The following is a 19,762-nucleotide window of genomic DNA, read 5'->3' as shown; positions in this document are numbered from 1 at the left end:
TTATTTTTTTTATTTTTGTTACACTTTTCTGTACAAAGCCGATTGGCGTGAATAAATAAATAAATAAAAAAAAAATATTTAAAATAAGCATTTTATATTTTACACAATTTTCATTCCATGCACAATAACAAAAGTATTCCGTGTTGACAGATAATAAGTGTTGCCAAAATTACACATTTATCAAACGAATAAAAATGAATCAAAATGAATAAAAAATAAGATTATACCCCAAATACATAAATCATTGCCCCTTTTCTTCATACATCATGATTTTTGATCAGGCAGGCCGCCAACGCCAAAAAGGACTTTTACTCAAAAAAAACCTCACACACCCCGGTGTTGGGTCGGCCAGGGTTATTTTTTTTGAAGCGCGGCCGACGGTCGCCAACGCAAAAAGGACTTTTACTCAAAAAAACCTGACATACCCCGGTGTTGGATCGGCCAGGGTTATTTTTTTCGAAGCGCGGCCGAAGGCCGCCAATGCAGAAAGTAGTGGGACGCGAATGGATTAATGTTTACCCTGTTTTACCTTTGTTGTATTGCAAATAATCATTATGATCCTTTTATTAAATTATTAGATTAAACATACTTATAAGCCTTAAAACTTTTTTTATTACAATGGAAAATTTATTTCAGATGGTATTTGTTTTCTGCGTTTGAGTTTTTATATCCATTCTTGTTCATTTGATAAATGTGTAATTATGGCAACACTTAATATCTGTAAACAAGGAATACTTTTGTTATTGTGCATGGAATGAAAATTGTGTAAAATATAAAATGCTTATTTTAAGCAAATAACTAAATAATTACTAAAAAATATGTAGAAACAATGCAATGAAGTATAAGTGCATAAAAAGTGTATAATATGAAATAAATAATTACTAGAAATCGAGAAATTGCAAGATAAAATTTGCAAAATTTTCAACTTTAAATGCAAGTATCTCGAAAACTATAAGTATGGTATACTAAAGTTTGCCCTAATTTCCGAAGAAATTGTTCAGATCGAATTACTATAGCATATAAGTAGCTGCCATACAAACTAAGCAGATAGTTACTAACAGAAATGCTCCTGTGAAGGGTTGTTGTTGTTGTTGTTAACGGTTTGCTAATCCCCGTTTGGATGGTAAGGGTTGTTTGTGTTGTCGTCGAGGTCATCTAACAGTAGGCCCAAGAAACGTGCTGTTTCGACGGGGTCGGTCGGGTGGATAAGTAGGAGTTTAACCTTCGTCGACCTAGTCGAGGAATGACCTCTTGATGCTCCTGGGAGGCGGTTCCGCTCCAAGCAGGTGGCTGCAAGGGTGATTCATACGGAAACAATCCAGCAGAAACTGCCTGGAGAGGAGTTGATTATGCTCCTTTATAGGTAGCATGCGCGTCTCACTGTGGAGGTGTTCAATGGGAGACATCAAGAGGCATCCCGTCGTGGTCCGGAGTGCTGTATTCTGACAGGTCTGAAGTTTCCTCATCTGCGTACCACTGCATCCAGGCGACCATATTGGTGCTGCGTAGTTTAGGACCGGCCGGCCGATTGCCTTGTAAGTTGCCAGCAACGTTTCTTTGTCTTTTCCCCATGTGCTGCCGTCTAGCGACTTGAGGATTTTGTTGCGGCTTTATACCTTGTCAATGATCGCGGTCGTATGGGGAGAGAAGGAGCATAGACTATCGAGGGTTACGCCTAAAATCTTAGGGTTATTGACAGTCGGAATTTTGACGCAATCGACTGCAATATTAAGTTCAAGTCTATACTCCTTCGTCCAGTTTGTAAATATGGTCGCTGTGGATTTGGTGGGTGAAAGTTGGAGGTTTCGTGCAGTGAGGAAACGAGAAAGGTCGGAGAGGTAGCTGTTTACTTTCGAACACATGCCATCGATTCCATTGCCCGACGTCAATGTCGTGTAGTCATCTGCGTACGAGGTTATGGAAACCCCCTCTGGTGTCTGAGGAAGTTTCGAGATATAAAAGTTAAACAGTAACGGGGAGAGGACACCACCCTGCGGAACCCCCTGTTTAATTCTTCTCAGTTTAGATGTTTCACCTCGAAATAGTACGGATGACTGACGACCGTTCAGATAGTTCATGGTCCACCTCTTTAGCCCTGGAGGGAGAGTGGTTTTTTCGATGTCCTGCAGTAGCGATGTGTGGTTGACCGTGTCAAAAGCTTTTGACAGGTCCAACGCTACGTGGATCGTTCTTTCGCTGGGTGGTTTCTGGTTGATGCCACAAACTATCTGAGCGTTTATGACGCTAAGTGCTGTGGTGGTGCTGTGCACTTTGCGGAATCCAGGCTGGTGGCTGGTTAGGCTCATGTGGTGAGTGAAGGTCGGGAGTAACAAGGCCTCAAGTGTCTTCACTACTGGACTGGGCACTTTGTTGACGGGTTTTCCAGGTTTCAGTAGTGGGACCACTCTTCCGACTTTCCACACATCGGGTATTTGAAGAGTGGTCAGCGACAGGTTGAGGACCTTGGTGAGATATTTTGCTCCCGTCGAGCCTAGATGCTTTAACATTAGCATGTTTATTCCATCAGGGCCAATGTACCTATTTGGAAGATTTTGCTTTGTTGATGACACCCTGAACCTCCTCATCGGTGAAAGTAAGTGGCGCGCAGTTGTTTGGCATTTTGCGCAGCAGTCGGTTTACACTTCGTGTGGCTTTGTCTACCGGAGGGTGCAGTGTAAACTGCCGGCTAAAATAGCTCGCGCACTCTCTTCGAATTAGACAAAGCTTTGACAGTAGCCCAAAGCTTACTCACACCGGTGGAGTGGTTGCAGGACTTCAGATGCTCTATCCATTTCGTCCGCTTATGAGAAATTGAGATCCCTTATTCGGGGATCCCCGGGATCGGCATGGCGTATGGTGTCGCGCTCGTTAGGTAGAACAGCTGCTTCGGCTGGGAAATTGGGTCGGATTTCCGCTATTCTTCCAGCCGGGATGAAGCGAGCGATAGCTGCTGTGATCACCTTGCGGAATTGACGCTCGCCAACGCATACGTCCGAAGGAATGGGTAGAGCGTTGAAGGTGCTCTCGGTAAATTCTGTGAAGCCGACCCAATTAGCTTTTTTAAAGTTAATGAAGGTACGGTTGTCCACAGAAAGGAAATCAGGAGGCTTCTCGATCGAGATAATTATGGGCAGATAATCTGATGCGAGAGTTAGCATAGGTCGCCAGGTTATGCTATTTATCAGACCACCACTAGCAATGGTAATATCAGGCGAGCTAATACAGGTACCCATAACTCTGGTGGGGGCTTCGTCATTCATTGTGCAGAATGTCGAGTCGTCAATCTGTTCCGCCAGCTCCATCCCCCTACGATCATTTGACAGGCAGGAATGCCAAAGATCGTGGTGCGCGTTAAAGTCGCCTATAATCGGGTGATATCCTGTAGAGCAGTGGTTCCCAAACTTATTTTGTCTACCGCCCACTTTGAGAATAAATATGTTTTTAGCGCCCCCCATTTTTTCAACTATTTGAAAACCACTATACCTTCAAACTAATTATTGTGAGCTATATATGTATATTAACGGAGAATTCTAAACGAAACTTTTACTATAACCAGCAACTTGAAACCTGAGCGCAGTAGGTAACATACAACGACGCTTAGGTTTCAAGTTAACTCTTACGGGCTCCACCTGCCAATAAGAATGATTATTGAAACACAACTTTAAAGTATTAAAACAGAGAATCTTTTATTAAAAATTAAACTAAAGTAATCGATCCATATATTAAAACTAATGTGAAGAATGAATCTGGTGCTCTTTAATAAGTTTGTTAATATCAGGTTCCTATTTACTCAAGAACAGTCGCAAGTCGCCACGTTCGGAACAAGCAAACGATTTCTATTTTTAGTAAGCAATGTTGTCACAGCACTAAATCCACGTTCACATAAATATGACGATAAGAATGCTATCAAGAATCGTTGAAGGAATGACTACAATCCAGGGTACAATTGCGAAATCGGTTTTTGTAGCCAAAATTCTTGGAACCATTTTTGAACTTGATTTTTATTTCCTCGTTTGTTGTCAATTCTATAAGTTCTTCTTCCAGCTGAGGTGACATTGCTGTGTTGACATTTGAAAACGGATCCAACACCCAGTCTGATATCTTTAGTTTCCAAGAACTAATCTATCATTCAAAGAGCTGTTGGGGATTTTATTGACTGCTTTGATGACATATTGCAGTGATTGAAATAGTTTTTCACTTAAGTTTCTAGCAACTTACTAGCATAGACAAACTATGAATAACGCAATGTACGCCAAGGACATCTGGAATTTTATTTTTTAAGTGCGCTATTAAGCCTTTATGGCACCCTATCATAGCCGGAGCGCCATCCGTAGCAATTGAAATAATATTTTTCAAAGGAATCTCTTCCTCATCGCAAAACTTTTCCAATATATTGAATATGGTTTCGCCTTTTGTATCGGTCTCTAAATTTCTAGCAAATAATAGTTCTTCACATATTTTCTCATCTCCACGCCTCTTTCTACACAACGCCTCCATTTTCTTTCTGGGTCTCTTACGCCCCCCTTGACACCTGCAGCGCCCACAATGTGGCGTTATCGTCCACTTTGGAAAACACTGCTGTAAAGCAACATGTAACTGGGGGGATGTATATATTAAATATTTCGAGCTCGACACCGCCTGACCGGATAGCTATGCCCTGACATTCTAGGGTAGTATCCCTGGGGTCGATGACTTCTTCGATTAGACGATACTGCACGGTGTTGTGCAATATGAAAGCTAGGCCACCACCACTATCTCGCTCGCGATCTTTACGTATACCGTTGAAACCTGCACAACTCAGAAGATCTGAGCGGCTGTTTAACTTGGTTTCTTGGACCGCAGCTATCGATACACGTTCCCGATTCATAAGTGCAACTATCTCTTCGATCTTACTCTGGAGTCCATTGCAGTTGAGTTGAAGAAGTCTGGTTTGTCGCGGGTGTCCGTGGGTGATCCTGGGGGTGAGGGAGTGACGTGTTGGTGGTGTTTGTTGCAGCTGTAGAACCCGCAGGGGCGGTTGTCGCCCTGGGCCGGAACACGTCGGGAAGTGACACCAGCCAGCGCAGGAATTGCACTTAACTGATGTGACATTCCGACGTATGACGGTCTGACACACGGAACAGACTGTGCGAGGAACCAAAAGTTGCTGATTGGTTCTCGCACGAGGATTGGAGCGGGATGAAGGTTGGGGGGGTACAAGTCAGAGTGGGAGCTATGTTGCCTGTTTTAGCTCCTGACCGTAGAGATCCTCAGTTGGTCACTCTGGTCGAGTGGCGGCGCGAACTATGTGCACATTGCACAGCCGTAGAAGCTTGTATCGTAGTATTGCGCAGGCAACGTGGGGCCCCGTAACGCGTGGTCCACTCCCTGTGGGTCTTAAGGCCTGAGCAGGTCTTAAGATGGCTCCATCCATTGCATGTATTACACCTGACCGAGGTGAAGTTTGGATGGAGCTTTTTGCGCAGACGCAGCAGAAAAATTCCTCCGGGCCCGGGTTGGACTCAATGCCAGCACGAGTCAAGAGGATACGGAGCAACCCTGCTGCAAGGCGTTGCTCCAATGACGACAAACACAAATTAGTACTCACCGATCCAAACGGGGTTAGATCGCCGAAAAAACAGCCCTTGGTCGGATAAAATCCGAGTCAATTCCGGTGCGTAGAACCGGCTGTCGTGGGAATTGAAGGGTATTTAGCTTCGGTGCAACCGAAGTTACCGTTTTTTTTTTTTGTTTTTTATTAAATAGTGCAAAAGTAACAATAATTCCATATCAAACTTTAGGTGAAATCCATTTATTCATAAAATAAGAAAGTGGTTGTAAATAAGCAAAAAATTAGTGTTACCATATATTGTAATGGAATAAAAATAAGAAAAAGGAAAGATTATGACGTCATAACTAAACTCATCGTGTGATGAGTAATGTAAAATTTTTCAGAATTCTCATTATCTTGATATATCCCAGTATTGGATCTGGCAAAAAGGAGCTCAACGCAAAAAAACTGAGCAAGCGCAGGTGTTGGTTCGACCAACGGTTATTTTTTTGAAGCGCGGCCGAAGGCCGCCAATGCAAAAGAACTGAGCACGCCCAAGTGTTGGTCCGACCGGGGGTATTTATTTTGAAGCGCGGCCAAAGGCCGGCAACGCAAAACGGAATTCAACGCAAAAAAACTGAGCACGCCCAGGTGTTGGTCCGACTGAGGGTTATTGTTTTGAAGAGCAGCCGAAGGCCGTCAACGTAAAACGGGGTTCAACGCAAAAGAGCAGAGCACGCCCAGGTGTTGGTCCGACCGAGGGTAATTTTTTTTTGTAGCGCGTCCGAAGGCGCTGGGTTTTTGACAACCCAGAATCTAATTCTTAATTTTTTTACATTTGTTTCATCAAAATCGGACAAGTGGTTCGCGAGTTATGTTGAACTACGTTTTTGCCAAAATGTTACAACTAAGCGAAAAAACATCAAGATAAGGAAAAAATTTTAAAGGTCATAAAAAATACTGACCCATACGAACGCCAACCCTTTGAGGGTTTTACTATACTGACCTAGTACCATCACCCTGACTTGGAATTTCTCACCCCCAGACAATAATACCAAAAATGTTCCACAGTGTTTTTAATACTTTTTTATAACACTACACTAATTCGTTTGTAATCATTTATTTTATTTTAAATAGTGCAAAAATAACATTAATTCCATATCAAACCTTAGTTAAAATCCATTTATTCATAAAATAGGAAAGTGGTTGTAAATAAGCCAAAATTTAGGGGTCGGCTTTAGTATACCATCCCATGATTTCAGGGTTAAAAGTGATATGGATGGATAGAGCTGCTGCTGCTCCAGTTTGCCGCCGCAAACTTATATTTTTCGAGATATTTGCATTTAAAGTTGAAAATTTTGCAAATTGTATCTTGCAATTTCTCGATTTCTAGTAATTATGTATTTCATATTATGCACTTTTTATGCACTTATACTTCATAACATTGTTTCTACATATTTATTTTTCAATAATTATTTAGTTATTTGCTTAAAATAAGCATTTTATATTTTACACAATTTTCATTCTGTTGGGTTCAGTGCCCGCTGGACTTACCACTTGTGCCAAATTGCGTGTTTTAAAAATAAAACCTCTGATTTCACTTTTAACTCGTATAAACGCTTTTATTTTACAATAAAAATTCGCCTTCTAAAGGCCGTATAGAGGGGGTTCCGGACACGTTAATTTCACAATTGTGTTGATAAAAAATTATTAAAATTGTTGTATTCACAAATTATTGTTTGATAAAAAATTATTAAAATTGTTGCATTCACAAATTATTGTTTGATAAAAAATTATTAAAATTGTTGCATTCACAAATTATAGACGCAAATTATGGAGATCGATAATTAGCGGCGTGTGGCGAAAAGGCGACGTGCTTTCGGTAATGGACGAATCGATACTGGCTTGTGTGAAAGCGGACCCTTTTTCCATGGAGTGATGTGGTGTGTGTTTTAGTGTGTGGATCCTGCGCTCGCGCGTGTGGGTGGTGTTGATGTGAAGTGTGGTGATGTCGAGGTGAGTGTGGTGAGTGTGCGTGTTAGTGATGGGTGTAGGTGTGGTGTGGGGCAGGCGACTAAGGCTCATTTAGCCACATTCCATGCACAATAACAAAAGTAGTGTACATATGCACACCGCTAGCATATGCTCTATTCTCGGAATCCTAATTAGGCAAGCAGGCATATAATTGCCGATCCTTGCGGATTTAAGTTAGTGCTTAAAATAAAGTCGTGACGACAGGTCATACTAAACACATTTCTGTTCGTTTTAATCTTATACACATGGAGTGTGAGGTTTTACTCAGCCGAGTAAATCAACACTTTGATCGGTTTATACATCACCACTTTGATCTAGTCAGCAAGGCGAAGGAAGATGAAATTGCATCTCACGAAGAGTTGTTTGCGACAACTGAATCGTTGTACACCACGTTGTGTGTGTCACGTTGCAACGCCGTTTAAACCCCCAGGCTGCCGTTCAGGTTGCGTCATCGGCAATAAATCACGTGCCAGACATGCGACAAGATCCGGTATCAATTCCACGATTTGACGGAAAACCAACGAGTTGGTTGGCATTTAAGGACCTCTTTGAACCGATGGTTCATAATCGAACTGACCTGGATCCTGCATATAAATTGGGTAAGCTACGCCAGTGTGTCGATCAAGAAAGTGTGAAAGTGTGATTGGAGGATTATATACCGGCGGCTACCACGAGGTGTGGTCCGAGCTAAAACGCCGTTATGATAATCCTCGCCTACTGGCAGAAACACACGTGCAGATATTTCTTGATCTACCGAACAACCAAGTAGAGGCTACGAATACGCTGCGATCGATCGTTGATTGTGGGCGCAATTCATTTCGTGCACTTGCCGTTATGGACATTCCAGTACACCACTTGGATGCGATAGCAGTTTTTGTACTTTTGCCGAAGTTACCAACAGCAACGCGGAATGAATGCGGAATGAGCCTCACAATTGTGAGCATACCGAAGTTGGAAGATTTGCTGCTATTTCTTGAACGACGTGCCAACAACATTACCGCTACACCACAAACCAGTAGCACACAACCGTTGATTAGGCGTGTCACCCCTCGTACAGTCAAGGCGCATGTGGGCGCCTCGAATAGTACTCAATATACAAACGCAACCCCCGCCAACGTTGGTTGCCCCCAGTGCTCAGATAATCATCGTCTAATAAGGTGTCGTCAGTTTCGAAACATGCAAGTCCCTGAACGCTGGGAACGTGTAAGGCGTTTAGCAGTATGTTTCAATTGTCTACAATCAGGACTTACCGTCCGCCAGTGTACTTTTGATGCATGTTCGTTTTGCCAGCAAGGCCATAACACGCCACTCTGCCGATGTACAGGTACAAGACCTGTGAAAAATATAGCGGATACGAGTGTATCACCATCATCAGCAGCTTCGGCAACAAGGCCAAGCTCTGCATCAACAATTAACTCAGGTGCTGCGGCGAACCACACTTCTACCGGACCGCAAGTGTATTCCCGCCAGCAATAACAGTTAGATGAGGTCCAGTCATTAGTTGCGCAAGATGACCGGACCATTTTACTTGCGACGACTAAGGTACTCCTTTCGGATTGCCATGGGAGGCCTTATGAATGCCGTGCATTATGCGACATCGGATCTCAGGTGAGCTTTCTCAGTGAATCCATGTTTAAAATTCTGAATCTTCGTAGAACTACGGGGCAGATCCGAGTAGAAGGTATAGGCGCCAATGCACCCACTTACACAAAAGGTTCCACAACTGTGCGATTGAGATCCCTCATTGACGAGACTTTCCCGATGCAATTTGAAGTCTACATCCTACCAACGATTACGACAATGACACCAATATGCAAGGTCGACTACTCCGCCTAGGATCACCTTTCTGGACTTCAGCTTGCCGATCCAACATTTGGTACTCAAGCCAAAATTGATCTACTTATTGGCGCAGATATTTGGCCCGCTTTAATTGCGATGGGATTGCTGCGGGACCCCATGACGAACCGTGCGCGCTCTGCACACGCCTCAGTTGAGTTGTGTTTGGCACTGCGATGGTCAACACTCCAAATCATTTGACGCATACTCTAACTGTCAGTAAATGTATAGGCGATCAGCAACTGGATAAACTTCTGCAAAGGTTCTGACAGGTTGAGGACAATGGTTCTGTCGACGAACTCTCGGTAGACTCTTGTGAACGGATTTTCATCGACACTGTACGTCGCACAGCGAGTGGACGCTATAGTGTACAAATCCCGTTTCTTCCGAATGCTCCAATGTTAGGAGATTCATATCAAGTAGCGCGCCGTCAGTTTTTTCATCTTGAACGAAAATTAGGTGGCGACCCTGAGCTTCGCAACAAATACATCACATTTATCCAAGAGTGCATAGCACTCGGTCACATGAATTCCGTGAAGGACGATTGCTTCGACCCGACGCAATGCTATTACATACCCCATCATGCGGTAACAGGTAAACTTCGTGTGGTATTCAACGCGTCCTGCAAAACCACAAGCGGAGTGTTATTGAACGACACTCAGTTTTCGGGACCACATCTCCAAGACACTTTAATTGATATTCTTCATCGGTTTCGATGTTATTGAATAGCTAAAACAGCCGATGTCAACAAAATGTTTCGACAGGTTGAGATCAATCCCTTGCATCGTAAATGGCAACTCATCTTGTGACGGGAATCTCCAGTCGAACCACTACGTAGCTTCGAGTGGCTACAGTAACGTATGGAATGACAAGCAGTCCATACAATGCGATTCGCTCCTTACGCCAATGTGCTGTAGATAACTACAACATTGTGGAGGACGAAAGGCGGGCTTCTACGGCAAGGAACAGTATCCTTGATGGATTTTACGTCGACGAATATTTGGAAAGTTTTGACTCTTTGTTGGAAGCTGTTAGTTGTACTCATGATGTCGATATGATCCTTCGTCAAGGTCAGTTCATTCTTGGCAAATGGAATTCGAACTGCGCCAAGGCTCTTCATGCTATCGCCGAAACAGAGAAATCTGAAGCAGAAATTGAACTATGCGATTCCAACGCCACTGTGTTAGGCTTACATTGGAATCCGTTGAGCGATGAGCTCTTTTTAAGGTGGCAATTGAAGACTCACATACACTACCAACAAAGCGTAGTATCTTAAGTGACGTTGCAAAGCTGTATGACCCGATTGGTATACTAGCGCCAGCTGTAGTTCTGGCCAAAATGTTCATTCAAACCCTGTGGAGGAAGGATCTTAACTGGGACACTCCACTACCTGTAGAATTACAAGACCAGTGGCTCGAATTTCGAAATGGTCTTCAAGAACTAGCGCGAGTCCGTGTACCGCGTTGGTTAGGCATGTCACCTCATGCATTTTGTACACTTCATGGCTTCTGTGACGCTAGTTCGAAGGCGTATGCTGCGATTATCTACGTGAATAGTGGCGCACAAAAAGATTATTCGAATATGGCACTTGTTACTACAAAAACCAAGGTGGCATCTGGGAAAGAGATTACTACACCACGCTTGGAACGTCATGTGCAAAAGGCGCTCGTTTAGACAACGTCCCTTACACACTCTATAGTGATTCAACTATCGTTTTACATTGGATTGATAAACAACCTTCAGTTTTGAAACAGTTCGTTGGTAATCGAGTTGCATACATCTAGGCCCACACCAAGGTAGAATGTTGGCGACACACCTTTTCGTTATATATGCATCGAAAACGATCCAGTTGTGTCAGAACCAGAGAACTGCAAAAATCACTATTTTCTTGATTTACTCATACGCGAACTTTTTCATTCAACCCAACTCACTGAAAAAAACAGAGTGATGAGTAAAAATCAACTAATTTTGCCGTACACATCATTCCGAGGATCTTGAGTCTTCGGTTCAAAATTTCTCACTCAATTCAACTCACTGAACAAAAGTCAGCGTTCAATAAAATGAGCATGTGTTGACGAAAGCATCATTCGGTTCAATTTGAGTTGATCGATTATGAGTAACTAGTATAAGACGACACGATGGCAGCGTGCATGTACAGTAACAATTTCTATGTAAGCCTCATGCGTTCCACGAACTGCAGCTTGTTGTAGCTTGTTTTTGTTTTCGTTCTTCTCACATGTCATCTGTGCAGAAAAAGTGCCGCTTGCTGTGCGCATGAGTAAAATCATACGAGTTGATTTTTGCGAGTTGAGTGTTGTTCTTGTTCAAAACAATGATTGTTGAACCGAATGAGCAAGCGTCCGAAATCATTATATTGAACACGAGCCGAACAAACTCGGAGTGAAACAAAAAATCGCACACACCCGAGTGTATTTAAAATCAACAACGAAAATGTGAGCGCATGCAAGTTTGATCGGCTGATCCGAACAGTGTGATTATTCGGCTGTTGTACGAATGTTTTTCATTCAGCCGATGCCGTTCTCTGGTCAGAACTAACCGAGGAGCAACTCCAGGCACAGACTCTAGAATGTCAACCTTTACGTACTCTTATAACCACTCGCCAGGATCATGTTCAATGACTTCTGCAAATGGTCACCGAATTCCTCTCGTTGAGAAATTTACTTTGTCGTGTTCTCAATACAACAGCGCGATTAAGTTTTTTGCCACGTTACAAGGGTAAGCGATCGAATATTGTGACAGCAGAAGAATACGAATGGGCTCTGCTTCTAACTGTTAAACAAGCTCAAGGTAAGGCATATAGACGAGAAATTAATGCTCTAAAATCAAATTCCATATTAGACAATCGACATCACCGGTTAGCCCTGCGACGACGGTTTTGAATAATTCACGCGCGCTTCCAAGTGAAGGCGTACATATGGAAGTGTACCGTGTGTAGGAGACATCAACGAATTCTCCAGAATCAACAAATGGCTTTGTTACCCCGTGAACGGGTACTTGCAGCTCCGGTTTTTTCAAACAGCGGCCTAGATTATTGTGGTCCGTTCCATATCCAAAATGGTAGTAGAAGATCAACTACAATATCTAAGACATATGCTGCTATATTCGTTTGTATGGCCTCACGGGCAGTCCATATAGAACTTGCTGAGGATTTGAGTACGAGATCCTTCATAGACGTTTACGACCGATTTATTAGTCGCCGCGGTATTTGTGCCAAGCTCTTCAGCGACAGGCACCCAGTTTGTAGGCGCTGATAAACAAATGTGTGAAGATGTGAAGGAATGGGTATCATACGCGAAACAGCACATTGACCATGATGGTACTCAATGGAAGTTCATTACCACCGCTGCGCCACATCATGGTGGTGGTATCTGGGAAGCAGCGGTCCGCTCGGCCAAGAAGCATTTACTTCGCATTATGGGCCAACAGTCATTGCGATATCATGAGCTTCTAACGCTATTGACAAGGATTGAAGCTTGTCTTAATTCACGACCAATTGTAGCCTTACATGATGACCCCGAAGGAGGACTAGCTTTAACGCCAGGTGATTTCATAATTGGCCGGCCAATCAATTGCCCTGAGCCACCGCTACCAGATATACCGCATAACCGCCTCCATTATTGGCAGCGCTTGCAAGGAATGTTCGAACATTTTTGGAAACGTTGGCAAAATGAGTATCTGAATTCGCTTCAGGCCCGTAGCAAGTTGATGAGGCCTGAACCAAACCTCCAAATGGGAGATGTCGTACTTATTTGAAATGAGAATTTGCCACCCGCCTGTTGGCGCATGGGTCGTATCACGGACACTGTCAACGTCCTGTACAAAAGGTGGTAAGACTATTCGGAATACACTAAGAAATTCGGAACCGCGAGGGTTCAGCCGGGGAGGATGTTCAAGACTGAGATATTGTATGGGGTATAATCCCCCATCTAAGTTTGCATACGCTACGCCTATGGGATAAATATCGGCTGATTATAGCGTTATTTCTTCTTATTTTCTGTATATACATACATATGTTAGCGACGCTGACTGCTACATATGAGCAGTAATGCACACCGCTAGCATATGCTCTATTCCCGGAATCCTAATTAGTTTTTGTACATGTGCCTACTGCACAAGCAGGCATATAATTGCCGCTCCTTGCGAATTTAAGTTAGTGCTAAAAATAAAGTCGTGGCGACAGGTCATACTAAACGCATTGCTGTTGGTTTTAATCTTATAAAGTTATTGTCAGGACAAGGTTTGCATGTTTGAAAATTATAAAAAATCAGTGAAGTATTAAAAAATGAATTTAAGACAATTTAATGTGTAAATGAGACAGAAGATAGTGTGGGCGCACTCCTTAATATATTGACACAGCATTGGTTTGGAAATATCAAAAAGCGCATGCTTTTCGTGAGGAAAAGTCGGAAAATTGGACAATTCCAAAAAGTAACCTTTTTTCATACTTTTTTTTTTATTTGTTTTGTTTTTCAATATTTTGATTAGTAAATTATTTGAAACGTTCAATTTCAGTCGCTTGCTTTTTTATTTCGGCTATTCAAAAGAAAAATTATTAAATACTCCGTGAAAACTTTACCTGTGTTTCACACAAAGTAATCAATTGCAAAGAGGTCGCCCTAATACCGGTCGGCGTTCTTTTTGCCATCAACGTATGGCAGTCCAAGGCAAGGCAAGACATACGTGCTGAATTATGGATCGCAGTCAATCAGCAAGCGATCGTCACGATGTCACAGCACGACTTTTCAAACAACAGTTGCGATGTTTCATTGAGTTTATCTTGGAGTAATGTAGGTATATGTGGTGCTGTTAGATGCTAAATGTACTCTGTTGAGTGGCAGAGAAAGAACAAGTATTATACGAAGTGATGAAAACCAATATGGTTCATGGACCTTGCGGACACCACAATCCCTCTTAGGTTTGTATGTCTGACAATAAATGCACGAAACATTATCCACGTGCTTTCCTTTCGGAAACACAAACTAAAAAAATGGATATCCACTCTATCGGCGTCGTTCACCAGACGACAATGGCAGAACATTTAGCATTCGATTTAGAGGCGTAAATATCGAAGTTAATAATCCAATACCCAGTCTGGTATTTCCAAGTTCAAAATGTCCTGTTATCGTTCGGTGAAGTCAATGTGGAGGTTTTCCAAATGTTGGCAGTAGGAAAACAATTCGTCGTTACTGCATGATACTGATAAATTCGGAAAATTGTGAAACTCACGTCTGCCCAGATTTTTTTTGTGTAGAAGCAGTTTGGCTACGAAAGCAGCAACGACGTTTTTTGTTTTAATTTAATTTTGTTTATTGCCTTGCAGTTGGAGATTCATGTCGTTGAACAATTTATACAGGTCTGTCATGTAAGCTATATCATTCTTTGATGTTATGAGCTTGTCTGGAAATTCTGTATCTTAAGTTTCCAAGAACACTACGAGTATAACAGAGTCAAACAGGTTCTAGAATCGAGTCAGACAATTGCTTCTTGATAGCCAACGAACTTCAGTATGAAACAGCAAACTATTGAAATCCTCGTCATTGATAACACAAAGCTGATGAAATAATCTATCATTCAAAGAGCTGTTGCGGATTTTATTGACTGCTTTGATGACATATTGCAGTGATTGCAATAGTTTTTCATTTAAGTCTCTACCAACTAAATGTTGTCTATGAATAACGCAATGTACACCAAGGACATCTTGCAGTCTTGAAGGCCTGCAGTCTTGAAGGCTTCATTCGAAAATGTTTTTAGACATACTCGTAGAAGACACAAAGGCGAGGATGGGTTTGTGGGATTTTCATTTTTCCTAGAAATACATTTGTAAAAAAGGATCTTTCTCCTTTTCTTATTTTCCCCAAAAATACATTTGTAAAAAAGGATAAAGATCCTTTTTTTTATTTTCCACATAAAATATTTAAGGAGTTCAAAAGCTCAAAACGTGCGCTACATCAGCTACCTACCCGACGTCATTTCGCAAGTGATAAAATAAATTTTTCAAGAGCTCAAAGCATGCGCTACATCTGCTCGAACCTACCTACCCTACACCTTTGCGCAAATGATTATATTATGATAGCAAATGCGCACATACAGATTTGGCAATGGCAATAGCAGTACGTTTGACAGTTAGTATTCTATAAATTCCATCCTGTCGAGATGCCCCGTTATGAAACGGAGCGACCGATTGACCTGATTTTCTTTTTTTTCTATATTCAATAAAATAGGACAGATATATGAACGACGCGGAGAGAAATATAGAACCGAGTTTGAGCAATCTTTTAATTCATATTAGTTGATGTTCACAAGAACAAAAAAAAAAATTACAAATAACCCCCCAGGCCTCTACACAACGCCCCCATTTTCTTTCTGGGTCTCTTACCGCCCACCTTGACACCTCCTGCGCCCACAAGGGGGCGTTATCGCCCACTTTGGGAAACACTGCTCTAGATGTATTGCAAGTCAATTCACAAAAATCTAGAAGGGGGGTAATGTGGAGATCACCACTCTACACTAATTATAATAATTACTTCTAATTTTGATTTGTACTGTACATAATATTTATTCGTACTATACTTCTTAAGTTTGCCATTTTATGTAATTTATCCTAAAACTTAACGAATGTAAGAATGTGAGATCAAAAGCACTAAATTGAAATATAGTTCGTCAGCGACCATCAAAGTGTGAACAACGATTCTCCTAGTACCGCATCACCACCAAATATACATATAACGCACAAAAAAAAGAAGAAAGAAAGCAGTGACTCACACAAAAAAACAAATAAGTATAGTTTGAAAAAACTAAAAAACACGCTTTTAAAGCATATCAAACAAAAAAGTGAAAAATAATTCTTTGTATAAACTAACAATAATAATGAAGGAAAAATTCCTGCATTATTATGAGAAAAGCGGGGGGTGCTTTGTGACATATTTTTCATATATATAGGGGGTCTGATGTTTGGTTAGAATTAACAGCTGGTTCTTTATCTGCTATATTGTAACTTGGCTTGAGGCGGTCGATTGAAATAACTATGCTTTTGCCTTTTATTTCGATTGTAAAATTTTTGTCGTTTTTTGAAATAACTTTGTAGGGTCCATCGTATGGTTGTGTCATAGAAGGAGTTACTCGATCGTTGCGTACATATATGTGTGTTGATTGAAATAAATTCTTATTTACGAATGGTGTACTTGGAGAATGCCATGAAGTTTCGACGGGACGAATTTTTTGAGGATGATGTCGTAATTTTTCAACAAAAATTGAGTTCGGCTGCATATTTGGTTTTGTAGTAAAAAACTTGCCAGGTAATCGTGTTGTGGTTCCGAATAACATTTCGGCTGCGGAAGCCTTTAAGTCTTCCTTATCGGCATTTCGTAGTCCCAAAAGAGTAAGTCCTAAATTATCTACCCAAGATTCTTTCCGGTGTTTAGTATGGCGTTTTTAAATGAACGATGCCACCTTTCTATTAATCCATTCGTTTGTGGATGATACGGTGATGTACGTTCACGCTGAGTACCTAATGTTAGTAACATCTCTTGAAACATTTTGGATTCGAATTGAGTTCCTTGGTCTGTGATTATCTTCTGAGGTGAGCCGTATCGTCCAACCCATTCGTTCAAGAAAGCTCTACATACTGTTTCTGCTTGAATGTCGACAAGAGGTATCGCTTCGGGCCATCTCGAAAAGCGATCGATGAGTGTGAGACAATATTTAAATCCATGATTAAGAGGTAATGGTCCAATTATATCAACGTGAACAACTTGAAAGCGTTGGTCTGGCATTTCTAAACGTTGTAATGGAGACTTGATGTGGCGTAAAACTTTGCTGCGACTACAACGGATGCAGGCACGAACAAATGCTTTGCAGTCCTCTCGCATATTTACCCAAACAAAATGTTGAGAAATCATCTTTAGAGTTGCGTTGGCTCTAACATTGTGTAGAATCTGCTTACAAATCGTTTGCGGTACGATGGGTCTAACTTGGCTCATTGAGACATCACAGTTTACAACAGACATCCGTCAACACACGCCTATTTGCATCAGATATTCGAATTCAGTGCGTGCGGCTTTAAGTTCATTGTGGTCGAGCTTTCGAGCACGAGCTGTAACGGGTTGACCTTGAGTTTCAATTACGTGACATACCTCAGTCTTTACTTGTTTTCGATCAAGATTCATTTCTGTGAGGTCCTTAAATTCCTTGAGTAGCTTTGCGAATGGACACTGTACGTCGAAAGCTTTTATCTGCATATTCAACCCTTTGTGAATAATGCATGGCGCTTCGAGATTTGTCTTGTTGTCGATTAATTTGTTGCGTTTTAGATCGATGATCAAGTCGTAGTGACGAATAAAATCACTGCCAATGATTGATGTATTGACATCTGCAACCATGAAGTTCCACATGAATTTGCGACGAAGACCAAGATCCACGTGTTGGCGTACTAAACCGTAAGTTTTTATTGGAGTACCGTTGGCTGCGTATAACGTGACGTTTGTTGGGCGAAGAGAATTAAAATTGTTTTTGTTTCGAAGAACACTCTTAACGGCACCAGTGTCTATGAGATATTTTACGTTTGATGACTGGTCTTTGATGAAAAGTTGATTTACCGCTGCGTTGAGGTGATTGGCGTCAGCATCGCTGACTGAAACTTCTAGTCATTCATGCTGGGTGTTGGTACTTTGTCGACGTAGACATGGACTACGGCATCGGTTTGCGTAGTCTCCGAAAGTTTAATGGTACCAACATTCTTTCGTATTGCGTGGGGAAGATCTTCGCTCACTCGATTGACTATGTTGTTGAGGAAATCTGCGACTAGTGAGTGAGCGACTGCGTTCTCGTGTGCGCATATTATCAAATTTGCGTTGCAATTCGTTAATCGTATTTGATAGTTGAAAAATCGTGTCTTGTTGAGTCTGAGACGATGTACTGGCGGCGTGATCCGATGATGAACAAATTTGACGCTGGGTTAACGTTTCCATAATAGCGTCGGCAACTGCAATTTGGACATCTATCGTACCTTCGCGTGCGATTACGTATGCTCTTATTAATTCCGGTAAGCGTTGGATCCACATGGCTCGGAGAGTTTCTTCCGAAAAGGAATTTCCTGCCTCTCGTCTCATGACATTAAATAGTTGACTCGGTCGTTGATCACCTAGTACCATCTCCTCCAATAATCGCTGTATTTTGCGTTGATAACTAAATATTTGAGAAGTTCAGTCTTGAGAAACTCATACATGCCAATGCCTGAGTTGGTAATGCGTTGTGTATTTTCAGCGTTTTTACTGATTTGGCTAATGGTTGGTAGCGTAAGAGGATCTAAAGTAGCCATCACATGATAATAACGTTGAGCGTCGCTGTTCATGTTGCATGCCTTAAACCAATAGTCCACCGATGTGAACCATGCATCCATATCGTTTGGTGTTATGCGAGGCATCGGAATACGTGCATGTGCTTCAGGTGCAGTATACCGGTGAAGCGGTGCAAACTGTACACATTGATGATCTGGAAACAGGATCGCATCATTTTTTCGTTGTTGTGAAAACGGTACTATATTCGGCTGATGTAAATTCCTAAACGGTACTTCGGTGCCCTCTGTCTGCGCTGGCTTCGTCTTACGAGCAGCTTCACTCGCTGACTCTAAATGTACCGTATGACTTTGATTTTCAGGTTGAATGTCATTGGCGCTCCAACTGCTTCCGTAGTGTCTAAATGCTTCTGGGCCTACTGGAGTTCCATCGCTGCCAGATATGGTTTCGCTTTCCACAGGTTGAAGGTGTTCGTCCATTTTGAGTAAGCGCGGGGTTTAGAAAAAAGATCAAAATTTTACTCTTCTGACACCAATTTGGTGGTGATGCGGTACTAGGAGAATCGTTGTTCACACTTTAATGGTCGCTGACGAACTATATTTCAATTTAGTGCTTTTGATCTCACATTCTTACATTCGTTAAGGTTTAGGATAAATTACATAAAATGGCAAACTTAAGAAGTATAGTACGAATAAATATTATGTACAGTACAAATGAAAATTAGGAGTAGTTATTATAATTAGTGTAGAGTCTTGGTCTCCACATTATAACTATGTAATTACATATGATGTTTTTTTTTCTGTCACTGCTCTTTGTTTTATTTGGGTTACTGCACTATTTTTTTTTTTAATCTTAAGGCACTGCGCTCTTTTAGCTTTGTTGCTTTTTTTTGTTTGTTTTATATTTTTTGCTTTGTTCGCCACTGCACTTCAGCACTGCACTGGATGTAGTTCTATTTCACCATCGTTATCGCTCTTCGTTTGGTTTTTGCCACCAAATTTATTTATTATTGTTATTATGTTAATTGTTATTGTTTTTAATTTGACTA

The 19,762-nt window shown here is 41.6% G+C and overlaps 4 protein-coding genes across 10 annotated transcripts in view; 3 read left to right on the top strand and 1 right to left on the bottom strand.

Moving 5' to 3' along the window:
• Positions 1–19,762, top strand: part of LOC125779115 (uncharacterized) — a 579,602-nt gene that overhangs the window by 19,406 nt on the left and 540,434 nt on the right. The window lies entirely within an intron of this gene.
• LOC125779110 (uncharacterized) overlaps positions 1–19,762 on the top strand; it is a 224,812-nt gene that overhangs the window by 3,117 nt on the left and 201,933 nt on the right. The window lies entirely within an intron of this gene.
• LOC125779150 (zinc finger MYM-type protein 1-like) overlaps positions 1–19,762 on the bottom strand; it is a 110,215-nt gene that overhangs the window by 89,446 nt on the left and 1,007 nt on the right. The window lies entirely within an intron of this gene.
• On the top strand, positions 12,680–13,174 carry LOC125779262 (uncharacterized). The gene has a single exon (XM_049459903.1). The coding sequence runs from the start codon at positions 12,680–12,682 to the stop codon at positions 13,172–13,174; it is 495 nt and encodes a 164-aa protein (XP_049315860.1).

The sequence above is a fragment of the Bactrocera dorsalis genome, chromosome 6 (genome assembly GCF_023373825.1).
Source record: "Bactrocera dorsalis isolate Fly_Bdor chromosome 6, ASM2337382v1, whole genome shotgun sequence".
Taxonomy (NCBI): domain Eukaryota; kingdom Metazoa; phylum Arthropoda; class Insecta; order Diptera; family Tephritidae; genus Bactrocera; species Bactrocera dorsalis.
Note: the sequence above shows the minus strand (reverse complement) of the source record. Positions and strands in the feature narration are given on the sequence as shown.

Bases quoted from the DNA above. Each gene is read 5' to 3' on its own strand.
- LOC125779262 (XM_049459903.1), top strand. From the start codon at position 12,680: ATGTGTGAAGATGTGAAGGAATGGGTATCATACGCGAAACAGCACATT.